General features: G+C 27.9%; 3 protein-coding genes across 7 annotated transcripts in view; 2 read left to right on the top strand and 1 right to left on the bottom strand.

Moving 5' to 3' along the window:
• The first annotated feature begins 31 nt into the window (after positions 1-31).
• Positions 32-2,538, top strand: LOC141532561 (uncharacterized). Of its 2 annotated transcripts, none has more exons than XM_074250956.1 (3): positions 32-479; positions 612-1,930; positions 2,299-2,538. In XM_074250956.1, exon 2 carries the CDS (start codon positions 753-755, stop codon positions 1,404-1,406), a length of 654 nt encoding a protein of 217 aa, XP_074107057.1. In that variant the 5' UTR covers positions 32-479; positions 612-752; the 3' UTR covers positions 1,407-1,930; positions 2,299-2,538. The 2 variants fall into 2 exon arrangements, with proteins under 2 accessions (XP_074107057.1, XP_074107058.1); XM_074250957.1 differs by having other exon boundaries at positions 636-1,930.
• Positions 2,539-4,508: 1,970 nt separating this feature from the next.
• On the top strand, positions 4,509-12,330 carry LOC141532624 (uncharacterized). Of its 3 annotated transcripts, XM_074251072.1 has the most exons (6): positions 4,509-4,805; positions 5,528-5,717; positions 5,801-5,983; positions 7,649-7,898; positions 10,279-10,584; positions 10,667-12,330. In XM_074251072.1, exons 2-6 carry the CDS (start codon positions 5,529-5,531, stop codon positions 10,936-10,938), a joined length of 1,200 nt encoding a protein of 399 aa, XP_074107173.1. In that variant the 5' UTR covers positions 4,509-4,805; position 5,528; the 3' UTR covers positions 10,939-12,330. The 3 variants fall into 3 exon arrangements, with proteins under 3 accessions (XP_074107173.1, XP_074107172.1, XP_074107171.1); XM_074251071.1 differs by lacking the exons at positions 10,279-10,584; positions 10,667-12,330 and adding an exon at positions 8,180-10,183 and having other exon boundaries at positions 4,509-4,821; XM_074251070.1 differs by lacking the exons at positions 10,279-10,584; positions 10,667-12,330 and adding an exon at positions 8,180-10,183.
• Positions 12,056-16,986, bottom strand: part of LOC141532623 (uncharacterized) — a 167,769-nt gene continuing 162,838 nt past the window's right edge. For both annotated transcript variants that reach the window (XM_074251069.1, XM_074251068.1), the window contains one exon: positions 12,056-16,907. In XM_074251069.1, the coding sequence (XP_074107170.1) occupies positions 16,460-16,907 (448 nt within the window). In that variant the 3' untranslated portion in view covers positions 12,056-16,459. The remainder of the gene's footprint in view (positions 16,908-16,986) is intronic.

A 16,986-nucleotide genomic window follows, 5' to 3' on the forward strand; every position in this document is an offset into this window, starting at 1 on the left:
TTAATATAAGGTTTGTTTACTTCTCTCAGAATTCATCGCTCCATCTTTGTCATTCCATGCTTTAATATTTTCTAAGCTCATTATAATTATTTGCAGTGTAATAATAGAATGATCAGCAAATAGTCGTAGTCAGCACTGAAAAATGAATATAAAAAGATAGATAACTGAGGGCTTATTCTTTTGAGTGGTGGTGAAATTGCAAGTTTATGAAGTCATGTACATATTTGAGAATTTTGATTATTTTGTATATTTATTAAGGGGGTATTCTGGTCTAGAAATAAAAAAAAATCGATTTTTTTTTTTTTCATATTTTCATAGTTTAACTATTTAAGAATATGTCTACGAGAGGATTTTCCCAAATTCAAATTATTTTCGGAGAAATAAGTATTTTGCTGAGCAGGCATCCAAATCGGTTGGGCTGCAACTAATCGAACAAAAGACATAATGGGTTCTCCGACTACCTGAATCTATATTTCTTAGTAAGCCCTTTTGTTCCGTTATATATATATATATATATATATATATATATATATATATATATATATATATATATATATATATATATATATATATATATATATATATTATATATTGTAATACAATAACTCTAGGTGACCTGTGTCTTTTATATTCAGTATTCGCTTACATCCAGCTGCTAACAGTTGAATTTTAACCTGTAAACCACGTGAACGTATGTGCTGTGAGTGAAATAAAAATATTTTGAGTGATTATTTCAATTTTTTTTAAATAAAATGGATAAAAAATCCTCAGCGCGAAGGATTACGCGTCCAGAGCGACAAAAAAAAAGGCGATTTCACGGCAATAGATTTACGGAACAGGAAAACACCAGTTTTACGAGTGCATCAGCAGCAAAATTGAGGAAATCAAATGATGAAGAGGTGATTATAGATAATAATTACGGCTACTGTGTTTTGGAGTTTTTCACGGTCTTTTCCGCGATTTCTTCGTTTGTTTCGTGTACTACATGCAACAACAAGATTAGATTTTCAAGAACGGCTCAACGCGGACTCGGGTTCAAAATTGCATTACAATGCAGTTGCGATAGTCTACGCTACATTCCATCATGTCCATTCGTTGACAAATCCTTCGAAGTAAACCGACGAGTGATATTTGCTATGCGGCTTTTGGGAGTTGGCAGGGAAGGATTAAATATCTTCTGCAGCATAATGGATATTTGTCAAGGAATATCAATCTCTACTTATTACGCTTGTGTCAAAAACATACACGTGGCCGCATCTACAGTTTATGATTTCATTATCTCCAAAGCTGTGAATGAAGAAAAAGAGTTAATTTCAGCTTTTGATTCTAATGACAGTCCAACGGATTTCACTGTATCCGGTGATGGCACATGGAAAAAAGAGGTTTTAATTCGCTATTCGGAGTAACTACACGTGCGGAGAGTTGGTGTAAGTGGCAAAAAGCTGCATCTGAAGGAACATTAGACGAGTTTGACCACGAAAATCCTCCTCTGTGTGATAAAGTTTTGAAAATTATAAAGCCAATTTACGAGAGCTTATCATCAGAAGAGTTATTGACTCGATGTTTGGGTTCAGAAACTCAAAATAATAATGAGTCTCTAAACTCGCTGATATGGACTTTCGCTCCAAAGCATATCCATTCCGGGTCTCAGATCATTGAAATTGTAACATTTATTGCTGTATGTATTTTTAATGAAGGCTTTATACCGATATTGAAGATGATGACGATTATGGGAGTGAAAATTGGTCCAGAAGCGCATGCATTTGCTATCAGACGAGACAACGCCCGGATTGACCGCTCCGAGATACGAGCATCCAGCGCATCAAAGGAGGCCAGAACTGCTCGAATAGAAAACAGAAACGCCGAAAATAGTTTTTTCGAAGTCGAGGAAGGTCCGATGTATGAAGCAGGAATGGCAGATTGAATAAATGTAAGTTTAAAATATAATTTTATGACTTAGACTGCAAAAATTTTACTTGAAACTTTAAACGTGTTTTTCTCAGAACTGTCTTTTTGAATCTGATACCCACGATTTCTCAGGTTCTGCCGAACCGATTTACTTGAAATTTTAAGAGAGTCTTCTTTAGGGACTTGTCTACGTCCGGAACTACGGCCATCCCCAAATTTTCATTTTTACTATTTTTAACAAATCGAAGAATGTTCAAAAAAGTGGTACAAAAATTTTTTTTTTCTTTAGGCAGGCGCCATTTTGTAAAAAAATTTTTTTGTAACTTTTCCGTAGTTCCAGACATTGCGACATTATTGTAGATTGATAATCTTTTTATTTTTTGATTTCAGATTGCTAGGAGAGTTAAAATCGTGGGTATGGTCACGCACCAAATTTTTGAGACGCCCCACTCCATCAGCTGATAACTAACGGAATTTTGAATTTTTTTTACTTTTTTATTTTTTTTTGTATGCTTCTAATGTGAATAAATAATGTATAAAAAAATTGATGGTAAAAATATTGCTTGCCTTTTTTTACAGCACTTCAAAAATTACCTAAAATTCATGTCTCTAGACCAGAATACCCCCTTAAATATTAGGGTTGCGGTCAGCCAGTCAGATTGACAACATTTCGAATTATCAAAACTATGACATTAAAGTTAGCTGTCACTTGACAATTTTTTAATTTTCTTTAACAAAAAAATCTTCACTTAATGATTATTTTATTTAAATAATTATAAGCATTTAATATTCTTCTTGCATTTCATCCATCTTTTCAAATTTGCTTTTATTAGGATCTGTGGTAACGATATTTAAATAATGTAATGATGTCGAAGGAATATCATTTTTGGCTCGATTCAAAAATTCATTTGGTGAGAGATACGTATGTTCGTAATAAAGGTCTGCTTTCGTATATCTTCTCTGATAATTACTGCATAGGCTTTGACTTTCGTTATTTATCGGTATTAGAGCATTTTGATAATTTCATATGACGCATTAAACTTTTATCTACTTTTCCTATTGGTATGGTTAAGTACTGTTGTTATAAATTGTCTCCACACATGTATAGTCTTCATGCTGTCATTACTCATGAGGGCGTTTAACCCGCAGAATCATTTCTGTTTGCTAAAAAATTAAAGCAAACAATAAAAGTGAATTGTAGAGAAAATTTACTGAGATAACTTTTAACTTCATATTATAACTGATATAAATGGTGTATCACAGAAAATTTGGATTTATTCGTATATAATGATATGTAGATTTATATTATTGACTTAATTGATAAAACATAAATATTTTGTAATTACAAAAATAACAAATAAATAAATAAAAGCAAATTGACGGATTTTTATTACTTTTTTTAAGTTCTTTTTATATACTGTTGAACTTGCATCAGTTAAATTGACGAGCACTAAACTAACTTATCTTCTTCATAATAAGATAAGGAAGATTATTGTTGAAACGGAAAAAAACATCAAAATAGGTCAAAAAAATTTCCTGTCCGTCATGTATGAAACTCCGGAAACACTGTAGCTTGCGAAAAAAATGCATCAATTGAGTTAAATTTTTTTTTTGATTCTTTGAGAGAATTGTAGATCACCGAATGCGAATGGCTAGATAATTCAATGTTGTTTATTTATAATTATTGAAATATAACAAAAACCACACTGAAAAAAAAATTCTTGACTGGAGTGTAAATTTTCTTGGCTCAAGAAAATATCAAGGAAGATTGAAAATTTCTTGAATGAAGTCGAAGTCTTTGAGACAAGATAAATTTCTTGAGCCAAAAAAATTTCTTCTTGCTTCAAAATAACTTTTGTTTTTCTTAAAATTTTCTTGGCGCAAGAAATTTGTTTTTTGTGTTCAGAAGACTGTACATCTGTATATATATTCTATATATTCATCCCATTAGAGGCGCTTGTGCATCATCGTGCAATTTTAGCTGTTTAAAATTTTTTTTTTTTTCAAATTCGTTATTTTATTAATATTTCATAATCAAATGAGCATTATGAGTTGTGCACTTTTGGATTTTCCAAACTTTTTTTTTTCAACAAAAAAATTTGTTCTAGAAAATTGTTTTTAAAAAATTGTATTTTTAATTTATTAAAATTTCTGCAAGTCAATTTTTTTAATAATTTTTTTTTTGCTATAATTTATTTGTTGAAAAAATTTAAAACAATTGTGAAGTGACAGCTAAATTTAATGTCATATTAAAATAAATAAGTAATTGAAATCAAAACCTGTTTTTGTTGAGATCATCAAACATTTCATTCACTCTAGATTAATTGGAATATTTTTTCTAGTTTTTTACACTTGATTATCCGGTCGTCTTTCGATTTTCAATAATTGAAATAAAACTATTAAATTTTAATTCAAATTTATTTTTACTAAGGTTAATTAATTCTTCTTAGCTTCTTATAAAAAGATATTTTTACGTAGGTAATTTCTGTAACCTGTCAATTACGGTCTGTTTATTAAAATTTTCATTTAAAAGACAAAAATAGCAGGTACCGCCATCTGCAGCTTCAAGAATTATTCACTAATAATGTGACACTCGACGCAGTCAACAGAGACTGACAGACACAGACTTTGTCCCTACAGTGGTTTGACAACCTTTTATTGTGCTTATATTTTGTCATTTTCATTAATTTGTAATTATAATAATTATAAATGTAAGATACACATATAAATAATATAGTTAATTACAGCAATATAATCCAAGTGTACAATCAAGTTGATAAAAAATATAACAATAATACATCAGTTTCCAACTTTGTGATACAATTTAACCTAGAGAGTTTTTTTTGTATTTAGAGATAAATACTTTCACCGTGTAAAAATAATCATCCTAATTGCAGGTAAGTTATGCATAATGTGCGTATTATTTATATTTACGAGTTGTTAAAAAATACATTTATTTAGTCACACTTGTTTTCTTAGAATAGTTGGGTTAAGTTTTTTTGTTATAAAAACGACGACGCCGAATGATTTCTTTACATTTGGGTGGGGATAGTAATTAAGTAATGGTGGGATACAGAACTTTCCTTGTCTTACGTTAAGGGTTTACTTTTGTTAAAAACAACAAATAAGTCATTTTATTTAAAACAAATTTTTATTGTAAGCTTTCAAGTTACCTAGAGTTTTAATTTTCAATTTTCAATCAAAAATTCCAAAGTGATTTATAATTTTTTTATTTGTCGTAAATTTATTTTAAAACTCAATTTATTTTAAATAATTATTTAATTATTAAAAATTTTTTATTAATTTATAAGTTTTTTAATTTAAATAATTTATCTCAAACTTTTTTTTTTACTTTAATCTGTGATGAAAGATGACACTGAAGTTGGGGACATCTGATAATTTTTAGAATTTTTTTAACAAAAAAATTATAGCAAGAAAATTTTATTTAAAAATTTCATTTTTAGAAGCTCTGAAAATTTGTAAATGACATCTTAATAAATAATTTTCTATGCCTAGTTTATTTTTCATGAAAAATCAAGTAATGGAATTAATATAAATAAATGTATTTGTAAAATAACATTACTGAGAAAATAAATTAATTGATATAATTTTTTTGCAGAATGGGGAGCAGTGCTCAATTATACAGTTTATCTTGGGGTGAATTTAGCACGTCGCTAACTTCAGCGGTGCAATTACTTAGAGGACATGGTGATCTTGTTGATGTAACATTGGCGGCTGGTGGTCGTACTTATCCAGCACACAAAATAGTTCTCTCGGCTGCCAGTCCTTTTTTATTAAACTTGCTCAAGGTAAAGTTTGAATTTCATTTTTACTCAATATTTACCATTGGTTTAAAATCTGAAGTTAAAATTTATAATAATTTATTTCACAGAGTACACCATGCGAACATCCAGTTGTTTTGCTTGCTGGAGTAAGCTCTGACGATTTAGAATCTTTGTTAGAATTTGTTTATAAAGGTGAAGTCAGTGTTGAACCTTCACAATTGCCTTCATTGCTACAAGCAGCCCATTGTTTAGGTATTCATGGACTTGCATCTCCGACAATATTAACTGAAGTAATTATTACTAAAAAAATTGCCTTGTTAAATTATAATCAACCAAATTTATTTTGGCTTCAAAGACATTGCTTGAATTTTTGCACGCCTCATAAGCAAAACGGATGAGGTTGTGCTCTACTTTTGTTTTACAAAAATCAAGGGATTTCTTGAACTAAAATTGTCTCTTTTCATTTTCCGTCGTACTTGTAAAACACTATTTGCACATAAATGTCATGGAAAAACAGTAGTTTCAACACTTATGGCATTTTTAAAAGACATTTTGCTTTTTAAATGAATAAAAAAAATTATTCCGTGGACGTCCGGCTGTCAAATGTATGTATGAAAACTGGCGTGGCCACAATAACTACCGAAAAACTTAACTGATCAAGTCTATTTCTTTTTTATACGCTTCAGTATTATCTAAAACTAATTCGCGTTACTAATGCCAAAAGGGCGTAAAAAAAATTTTTTTCCTCCAACCAATCTAAAAATGTTTATAACATTCAGATCTGTAAGAAAAGTGAATAAAAAAATTTTTTTTTGGATACACCCTTTTGGCTCTAAGACAAAAAAATTTTAAAGCCAAAAGGGCGTATCATTTTTTTGTTATTCATAATTAATTATTAGCTGTAAAAAAAAAAAGTTATAACACCGGTAAAAATAATGACTTTTCAACTCAATTTATTTAAAAAAAAAAAAAAAAATATGGATTTAAATTTAAAAAAAACCAAAATAACAGTAACATTCTATTTGAAAAAAAATTTATTTGACTCAATTACAAAATTTTCATTTCTACTGACCCAATAATCATATCTCCACTGATAAGTGTAATTAAATATGTTAAATTGTACAAATTACAAAATCATATCAGATTAAAGTATTTTTTTAATGTTTAGATTTACAAGCAATATATATTTATTATTTTTTATTTTTAGAAGCAAAAGATAATGATAATAGAGACGGCGTCGGAATAGTGCCTAGCTAAATTGATATTTTAGTTTCTTCTTTAATCAAATACATATTCTCTTCAAATAAAATGAGTAGAAGAGTCATTATTTTTACCAGTGTTATAACTTTTCTTTCTTTTTTAAAGCTAATAATTAATTATTATTAAAAAAAATGATACGTCATTTTGGCTTTAGAATTTTTTTGTCTTAGAGCTAAAAGGGCGGATACAAAAATAATTTTTATATTCAATTTTCTTACAGATCTAAATGTTATAAACATTTTGAGCATAGTTGGAGTGAAAAAATTTTTTTTTGCGCCCTTTTGACATTAGTACGGCGAAGTCCTTTCGAAGATCATGATCTAATTCAAGGTAGTTTATTTATCATTAGCAATAAACTAAAAATCTACTAATCGTTTGTATATCTTTATCTATGTAATAGGTTCGTTTACAATACATGCGCAATACCTTTTTTTTCTGGGTGGAAAATGGCGTGAAAGATTTGAAAGTATTTTTTGTATTTTATTTTAATCAATTTTATTATGAAAAATGAGATTATGAGGCGTGCACTTTTGAATTTTCCAAACTTTTTTTTTGTATTCGTATTCCATAGATTTGTTACAATTTAAAGAATTTTAACATAAAAAAAGTTTGAATTTCATTGATGAGGCCAAATTTATTTGGAATTATTTAATAATTAAATTTTATTTTAACATTGAATGTTATATTCACAACAGAATGGTGAAGAAGTTCCTCCTACAGCAATACCAACAGTTACTGAACCAGTAACACGGGAAATAATGAATTCGAGTATTCCAATAAATCGTCGAAAAAAGAGAAGAAGAAAATCATCATCTTCATCTGGTAAATGGGCAAAAATAGATACGGCAACTGATAATGAAGACCGACATGATGGTCATGGTGAAGACGATAGAACTACCGATTGTGATCCAAAAAATGAAGAGACTAGTGTTAATGCCGACGATGGTAAGATCATTAGAATAAATATTGTATTTATTTATATTTTATTAAAAATTACGTCATTAAGGTACTTTTATTTTGTGTTTTGTGTCCGCGTTGTATAATTTATCATAAAAATCAAACGGACACAAGCACAACCATCAATCTGGGTTGAACTGCATTAAGCATTGCCTAACTCACAGATACTCGATAGAATAGCTAGAATAAAAAATTATGAATTATTATTTAATTAAATAAATAACAGTTCAGCCCTGTATGGTAAACATTGTGTTTGTGTCTGTTAACAGCAAACGAGAAGTCAAAATTTTCTAATCACCGGACAACCAACGACTGGATCACAAGCACAGGAGCACACATACCATCATCATTAACAGTCACGGAGGTTCAAACAGCACTAACGGCGGATAATTTCACAGATATAAAACCTTCACTACAAACATTAATGGCCATGCAGCAACAGTACTCACCATTGCACATTCCTACATTTTCCGGGTCACTCAGCATGGCCTTACCAGGTTTTCCATTACCAACAACAAGTTCATCAACACTAAAAGTACGTGGCGCTTCTGATTGTCCAGGAATTTGTCCCCTCTGTGGAGCAACGTTACGACAAGCAAGAAATCTACGCAGGCATTTATTGTCATCATGCAAGTATCGACTGAATAGTTTTCATACGTTACAACAATCGACTGACCATGTTGTTGTGGATATTGAACCCAAGATAGAAATAGGTGCATTTAGCGGACAAAATCATGGCAATGACAGCGGTGAAAGTAATAGTTGTGAACAAATTGTGTGCCATCCAAGTTCACTACCGTCACCGACACACAATTCTAACAACATGTCACCTCATCAAAATATATCGGAAACTATTGCCAGATGAGATTTATAATTTTAAATAATTTTATTACCTTTATTCAATCTATTGAGAAACAATTTTTTTTTTAATTCAGTAATTTTACCATGTGAAAATTCAATATTGGTAAACTTTCTTCTCAAGCTTTTACGTTTTTGTTAAATTCAACGTATTTATAGATTTATGAAATTACATTATTGATTCTTAATAATTAAAGGGGAACACCGCTGTGACGATCGAAAAAAAGAGGTGATTGTCGGGAATTTTTTTGACAAGGAAAATAAAGGAATTTGGGGATCGGATTTTTTTTATTTTATTAAGGGTACATTAAAGATTATTACCCTAAATTTTTATTAAAAAATATTTAATTGTTACAAAATTATTAACAATCTCGTAGAGCACAATAAAAAATTTCCCTCTCCATGGTCGGTTCGATAACTCAAAAGCGGATCACCTGAAAATAAAAACTCAAATTGCTATTTAATCATTAAGGATGTAATTATTGTCGCATGTACGGAATTTTGAAAATTTTCATTTAAAAAAAAAAAATGGCGACAGACTGAACATTTTCTCACTATTCTTACTGTTTTTTTTTTTTTTTTGTTTTAACCCGGCTAAAAAGATCTTTAAAATAAAAATTTTCAAAATTCCGAACGTGCGACGATAACTACATCGTTACTGATTAATAAGCAATTTAGGTTTTTATTTTCAGATGATCCGTTTTTGAGTTATCGAACTGACCATGGAGGGGGAAATTTTTTCTAATGTTCTACGAGATTGTTAATAACTTCGTAATAATTAAAAATTTTTTAATAAAAATTTAGGGTAATAATCTTTAATATACCCTTAATAAAATAAAAAAAATCAGATCTCCAAATTCCTTTATTTTCCCTGTCAAAAAAATTCCCGAAAATCACCTCTTTTTTTTATCGTCATAGTAGTGTTCCCTCTTAATAAACTTTTACTTACGGTCAAGACATTAGTTTATCTGAATATTACATAAAAATTATATGGGTATAAAAATTACGATTAACTGTATATATTATGCCTTTCCATAACTATTTTTGTTTTATAATGTTTTTTATTTACATTAAATTTTTTTATAATCTACCGTTTTTCTTATTGTTATTTAGTAGATATATTATTAATTATAATTGATGAGTTAATGTTAATTCAATTTTGTTAGCTTGATGTGAGTTCAGTTGCCAAAATAATTAAAAAAAATAAAAAACCGATGAAATGAAACTTTGGAAGAATTATATATTAAGTGTATAACATTTTTATATGAACGATCAATTATAATATTATATTAATATTATTTAATAAAAAAATAAACCATGTCACTGCATATAATAATTTAATTACTGTAAAATGAGTACTACTGTATCATTTATTTCGATGCATTTGTAAATAAATATATCTTAACGATACAAAAGTAATATTTTATTTATAATTAAATCCTTTTTTAATAAATTATATAGGAAAATAATATTTAAATGTTTTATCGCTTTATGTGAAATTAAATTTTAGATGGACATTCCAAAGGTAAAAGTGTATCTGACCAACCAACCAAATGTCCATTGTGCGGTGCAATTTTACGTCAATCTCGAAACCTTCGTCGTCACCTTGAGCTGCTTCATTTTGGTGCTGGAAATAATAACAAACCGTCGGTGCGTATACGACGGCGTAAACATGATTTTCAATCACCAACAATGGTACCGCGTATTCATCAAAGTCAATTGAGAACGGTAATCACAAATGACAATTCTGATTTTTCATCACTCAATCCACTATCTCTCACCTCAACTGTCAACTCACTGTCTTCTAATTTTCCTGGTAAAATTTTTAAATAATTCCATTTTTATTTTCCTAAATTTTAATTATAAATATTAAATTTTATTATTTTTTCATTTATCAGGTAACATTTTGACACCTGGATCCGAGGTTCACCCACGAAGTGAACCAATTACTGCTGCTAATCCACTAATTCTGGGACCACCAAACAATGGACTTTATTCATCGGAAAATAGTGCAAGTATGCTGAACTTATTGCCAAATTTACCGTCATTATCAACGTTGCCATCGCCTCACGATGTTTTTTTACATGAAGAAATGTTACGAGCGGGTGCCGCTTATCATGATTCTTCAAGGCAACATATTAAACATATGCTACGTGAAAATGTTACTTAAGCTTAAGCTATCAATTAAAAATGATAGCTGTACACGGAAAGAACAAAATTACAGTGCATATCTTCCCATATTATTAAGAGTGTAATCTCCGATTTGACCAAGTAATTTTTCTGGTTATACCGCGTAAGATTACACTGGATATAATCCAAAAAAATATCCCGTATAATTTGAATTATACTCAGTAGAATCTTGGGTTATATAATTTTTTAAAAAATTGTGATATTCAACAACTTTTTTCTTTTTTAATTTATAAATTTTTTTTGAAAATTTGTTAAATTTGTGATAATTAATTTTTTTTTCAAATTGTTCGTTTATTTATGTATTTTTCAAATATGCAATGCAACGCATAAATAGAAGATATTTATGGATCATTTAAGCACAATTTTTCCGATAATTTGAGATTGAAAAATTTTTGGTAAATATTTTCAAGTGGGGTCACCGTTTTAATTTTTATTTTTTTGAACGAAATTTCTATTTGATTTTATTGATATACTTAAAAAAGAAAAAAAAAATCACAATTAAAAAAAAATAACTACCACAATTTTCACAAATTTCTAAAAAAATTTGTAAATTAAAAAAGAAACAAGTTGAACATCACAATTTTAAAAAAAATTATATAATCCAAGATTGTACTGAGTATAATTCAAATTATACGGGATATTTTTTTGGATAATATCCAATGTAATTTTATGCGGTATAACCAGAAAAATTATTTGGTCAAATCGGAGATTACACTGAGTATAATACAAAAATAATTTAGTATAATCTGGATTGTATTTAATATTATCTGAAATTTTTTTTCACCACAAATTACACTGAGTATAATATAGGAGGATATGCAGTGTAATTTTGTTCTTTCTGTGTAGTTAATATTGATCAGAATATTTTTATTGTTACAATGAGGAATGAATTTGAGATTGTTTAAAAAAGTATAGATAAAGAAAAAAATCAAAGTGATGTTATTATTAGAGGGAATTAATTTTCTATAGTAATGGGCTTAAATATTTATTATAATTATTATTAATATGAAATATTCTCGCACAAATAAATGATTATACTGATATTAATTAATTTCTAATATTTTAATGGTATTTTGTAAATGTATATTTTCTACAACTGTTTATTTATATTTATTTTATTATAGTTCGTAATTATTTTATTCGGTTTTTTTGTTTGTTTAAATATAAGACAGGTCACAAACATGTCAAACATGTTGTTACAACTTGTCTCTACATTGATAATGAAAGACAAACGCAGTAAGATAATAATTAACTTATAGTAATCATAATATGATAGCAATAATAGTAATAAAACAAACAAACAAATGATACAAAAAGATGATGATGCTTTTTAGTATCATGTTATTACACACTATACGTCATTTTCATTTTTTTTTCTTTTTATATATAATAATGAACATTACAATTATATCAATTCTTCATTATTATATTACATTCAAGTCAGGCGGAAATAGACGACTTCTCTCGCAATTATATACAGATATCGGGTCAAGCTTTTTTGTGGTAGAAAAAAAGCTTTTAAAAAAAATCTATTACATTTATAAATCACAAATTTATTTTATTTTAAAAAATCATCCATTTCACAACGTGTGAATAACATTTTCTCATTTTACTTTATTACTTTTTTTTTTTTTGACTACATCACGACCAGATTACCGGACATTTGATTTAATGGAAGTGCTTAATTCTTTAGCTTTTATTTTTTTACTTGATTTATTTACAGCTCGTCTGACAGCTGTAAAAAGAGACACACAATTAATTATAGGACCACCAGAAGTTTTTGAGGCCGATTGTTACACAATTTTTCAATAATGATACGTCATATTATGTCCATCCATAGTCATGACTTTAAACTCTCCCTCTGGTAGGCAGCATTTATTATTATTTTTTTTATTAATATTTTCAAAAATTTAATTACTAAAATATTTATTCTAATTAATAATTCTAAATTTGAAATTGATTGTCCTAACAAATTCTTTCGCCGTTATTTTTTTTTTATAATGTATTTAATTTTTTTTTTTTTTTTTTTTTTTTTATAAGACTAAAGTTATTTTAGTTAAAAATTTAAGAATTGTAAAAAAAGTTTACAAAAAAATAATTACGTTTTTTTATGAATAAAAATGAAAAAAAAAAGAGAGGGAGAGTTTATTATACGTCTACAATTATCACTATCTAAAATTAATTTTCACTAACCCACACTTACATACGTACATAAAACGTGAATTATTAACTAATGCATATATTCTCATTATATTTAATTCAGTATTATAATAATTTAGTTTTCAGTACAGAAGTATTTTTAATATATCAATTGTTACGAGTTACGAGTATATAAAGCACATTAGGTAGATAGGCGTCTAATACATTATCATTATCATCATCGTTATCCAAAAGGACTAGTCTTCAAGGTTTTTTATACATCAACTGTTTTAAAAAAATCTCTGTTACCATTTACATTATTTAAATTTATTTAAACCTTTTTTTTTCATGTATTATCTATCAATATATTGCACGCTACAGAGATTTATTTAAAAAGAATTCATACAGTTATTATCATTCTTTTGTTAGGAGTTATACTAGTTATTAGAATTAGAATAGGCATACGTAAAGATTGTATTGATATCATGACAGTAAGTGTTTAAAGTAGATACATTATTTATTTTTTTTTTGTTTTTTTTTTTCTTTTTATTTATACACATATTTTGATCCCGCACATAAACTGTAAATATACGAGAGTATCGTCCCCCTTTATTTAGGATTCCGCTTATTGATTTAATTCCTTGATATTAAAAAATATTTTTTTATTTTTTATTTTTTTTTTCATTTTTGCTTTATGTCTAATTTTAAAATCTACATATAATTTTCTAGTCATTCATTTTATTTTTCATTCCGTGATTATTTTTCCTTTCTAATTATCAATCTGCATGTAAAGGTAGTAATATTTATTGATATTTTATACACAATTTTTTTTTGTTTTTTTTTTTTTTTGTTTAATATTTCGTTTATTGTAAACACGTCTCTTAAAATCTGAATTCTTATCAATTAAATACATGTTAACTATAGGTATAATAATAATAATAATAATGATAATATTAATAATAAAAATAATAATAACTAGAACGAGATGATTCCGTAAAGAAAAGATAGTTATTTTTATTTATTAAAATTTTTTTAGTATTTTTTTTTTTAATTCATTTTCAATTAGCTCGATGTCAATCCATCGCTCGACACATATCAGCAACATTGTTTATTATTTGAAATTACGTTTAAGCTAAAATATTAATTTTATTTCAATCGTTACAAATAGATCAGTCATTTGATCTACAGTTTAAAAAATTCAGTTATCTTGTTGCCACAACTGACATTTTTGTTTCTAATTTCAAATTTCCATTAATTTAACTTTAATGTAATTTTTTTAATCTTCCTGATAAAAAGTTACAGTTAATCTCAAATATGACTATTTTTTTTACCAGCAAATCAATGCAGAAAGAAAAACACACTTTTTTGAAGAGTTACTTTAGACGTTTTTTTACAATTAGGTAAGAAGAATGTATTATAATTTTTCTTCAGATTTCAATTTACAATTTTTATTTTTTAATTTTATTGTGAATTTTATAACACTTTTATGAAATAAAATAAAATGATTATGAGACAAAAATATACAATTTCAGACAACATAGTTTTTCAGTCTTCACACATTTCTTTTAGAAATTCTACATTCCAAATGGACGACATTGTTAATAAACAAATATAATTTGTTACAGAACATTAATTATGACAATTACAATAAAAATTTAGCGAGTTATTTTTTATAAGAAATAGTTTAAACAATCAAACATCAAACACAAAAATCATGCTCATGATTTACAATTAGTTTGTTTAATCTGGACGTAATACTTATGTATTAATTGACAATTTGAGTAGATGAAAAATTATTCAAATAATGAGATTACTTATAACTAATAAACAAAAATTAGTTTTCTTCCTCGGTTTATTTTATTTCTTTTTTTTTTTATATAAAATGAATGTTACTTAGGCAGTGGTCGTAATTGCATTCATAATTTATTTATCATTCCTGAGCTTAGATAAAAAAAAAATTATTAAATGGCATTATAATTGCAAAAAAAAAATAATTATAATAATATAATTAACAAATAATTATATATATTTATTCGTTCTCTAAATAAAGTATATGAGCGCATGCTTAACTCAATTAAAACTTAAATCATTTGTTAATTTAATTTTACGGTGATTACTTTTCCTTTACTAGTAACTTTTTCAATAATGATACAGTTATTGACTTTTAATAACTGTGAATGTTGCTTTCGTACACAGTGATAGCGATGACGACAGTACGAAAAAAAATATATATATAATAAAATAATATAGTTAGTAATTAAAGAAAAATTATAATTAAATGTTAATTCTTATCGGAGATCTAAGTAAGACAGTGGTAGATTAATATCACAATAAGACTACTCAGGCCTCGTGAAACACGTTCATTTGCTCATACTTATTCGCCTTCTGAGATTTGTCTCAATTTATCATGTTTGATACATTTATAAATTTTCATTATACTATAAGATACAATTAATTTTTCCCTGTTAATTAAATTAAACTAGGGTTTTCATTAATCGATATATATGTTTTTTTGAGATGTGCGAGTATGCAAGTCTATCGCGAGATCGCAGAATTTTTTTTTTTATTTTCGACTATTTGGAAGATTAAACGACATTTAAAAATGTTTGTGTTGTCCACTCAGCAGTCTTAATACAATCAAATAAAATCTAAATCATTATTTTGTCATGGTTTTTGTTCACTCAGAATTTAAAAAAAAAAAAAAAATTTTTTTTAAAACAAAACTGACAGAGTGATATTTTTTTTTTATTTTGGCCATCGTAATTAAACATGCATGTAGACACTTGTCATTTTTTTTTCCTCTCACTCGTCTTCTCCTTGGGATTTTTTTAATTATTTTTTTTAACACGTGAGGCTGTTACCTGGATCTACTTTAGCCTCTTAACTCTCACTGCAAGCTGCGTGACTAACGACAGTAATTACACCTCGATCTCGGTTGATGGGAAAAATTGTCGAGCCAGTTAAGTTCTTTACAATCTTTTACTCAGCTCCTTTCTTTCTATTCCCTTATAATTTTTAACATTCTCATATTCTCTTCTTAAAACTTCTTATCATCATCGCAGGCCGGAATTATTCTCGTTGCGTTTTATTTTGTTTTTTATGACAAAAAAAAATCTATATTTATCGTTGTTGTCTTCGTTAAACCGGCCCAAGGTTTACTTTTCTTATGCTGTAGAGTATTTATTGTCGGAACTCACAGTCAAGTGATAATGAAATGGATAATGTGGTCCCGATCAGCAAGCTTAAACTTGGTACCGTTGATAGCCAAGGACAATGGATGATGCGAAAAAAAAAAAATGTGCGCTAGTTAACATCCTGAAGTAAACAAAAATCATTCAGAAGTGACTGGCGCACATGCGGTTTCATAGTATTGCAGGTAGATAAGTTCCAGAATCATCGAGATTAGGATCTAGACTTGCAACAATGTCACCAGTCGACGCGTGTCTCGAGGCAGCTGGTTGAGTTCCACTTGCTAAAGCATGACTACTTGCACTACCGTTAAGTTTACTTTTAACCGCAAGTGTGTTATTGTCTGTATTATCAATAGCCGTAATTTTTGATACGCACTTTCTACCTCTGTACAGCCTATATAAACTATACTGCTGCTGTTCATCCTCTAGCGTTATTGCACGTTGTCGAGGTGCACTCACCGAGACTGATTGACTGTGACTTGTTTGATTTGGCTCTATCGTTGAATTAATCATAGAACTCACAACCGACGACGATGTACTCAAGTGCGAAGATGAGGATGTATTGAGCCACTTGTGACGCATCGCTTCATCCGGTGTCATTCGTTCTTTTGGATCCCATCTAATAATTAAAATTAATTAATCAGTCGCTGTATCATAAATTTAAAAAAAAAAAAAAAATAAATAAAATAAAAAATGTA

Source organism: Cotesia typhae, unplaced genomic scaffold (genome assembly GCF_013202065.1).
Source record: "Cotesia typhae breed Kobodo isofemale line unplaced genomic scaffold, CoteBio_Ctyphae contig_65, whole genome shotgun sequence".
Classification (NCBI taxonomy): domain Eukaryota; kingdom Metazoa; phylum Arthropoda; class Insecta; order Hymenoptera; family Braconidae; genus Cotesia; species Cotesia typhae.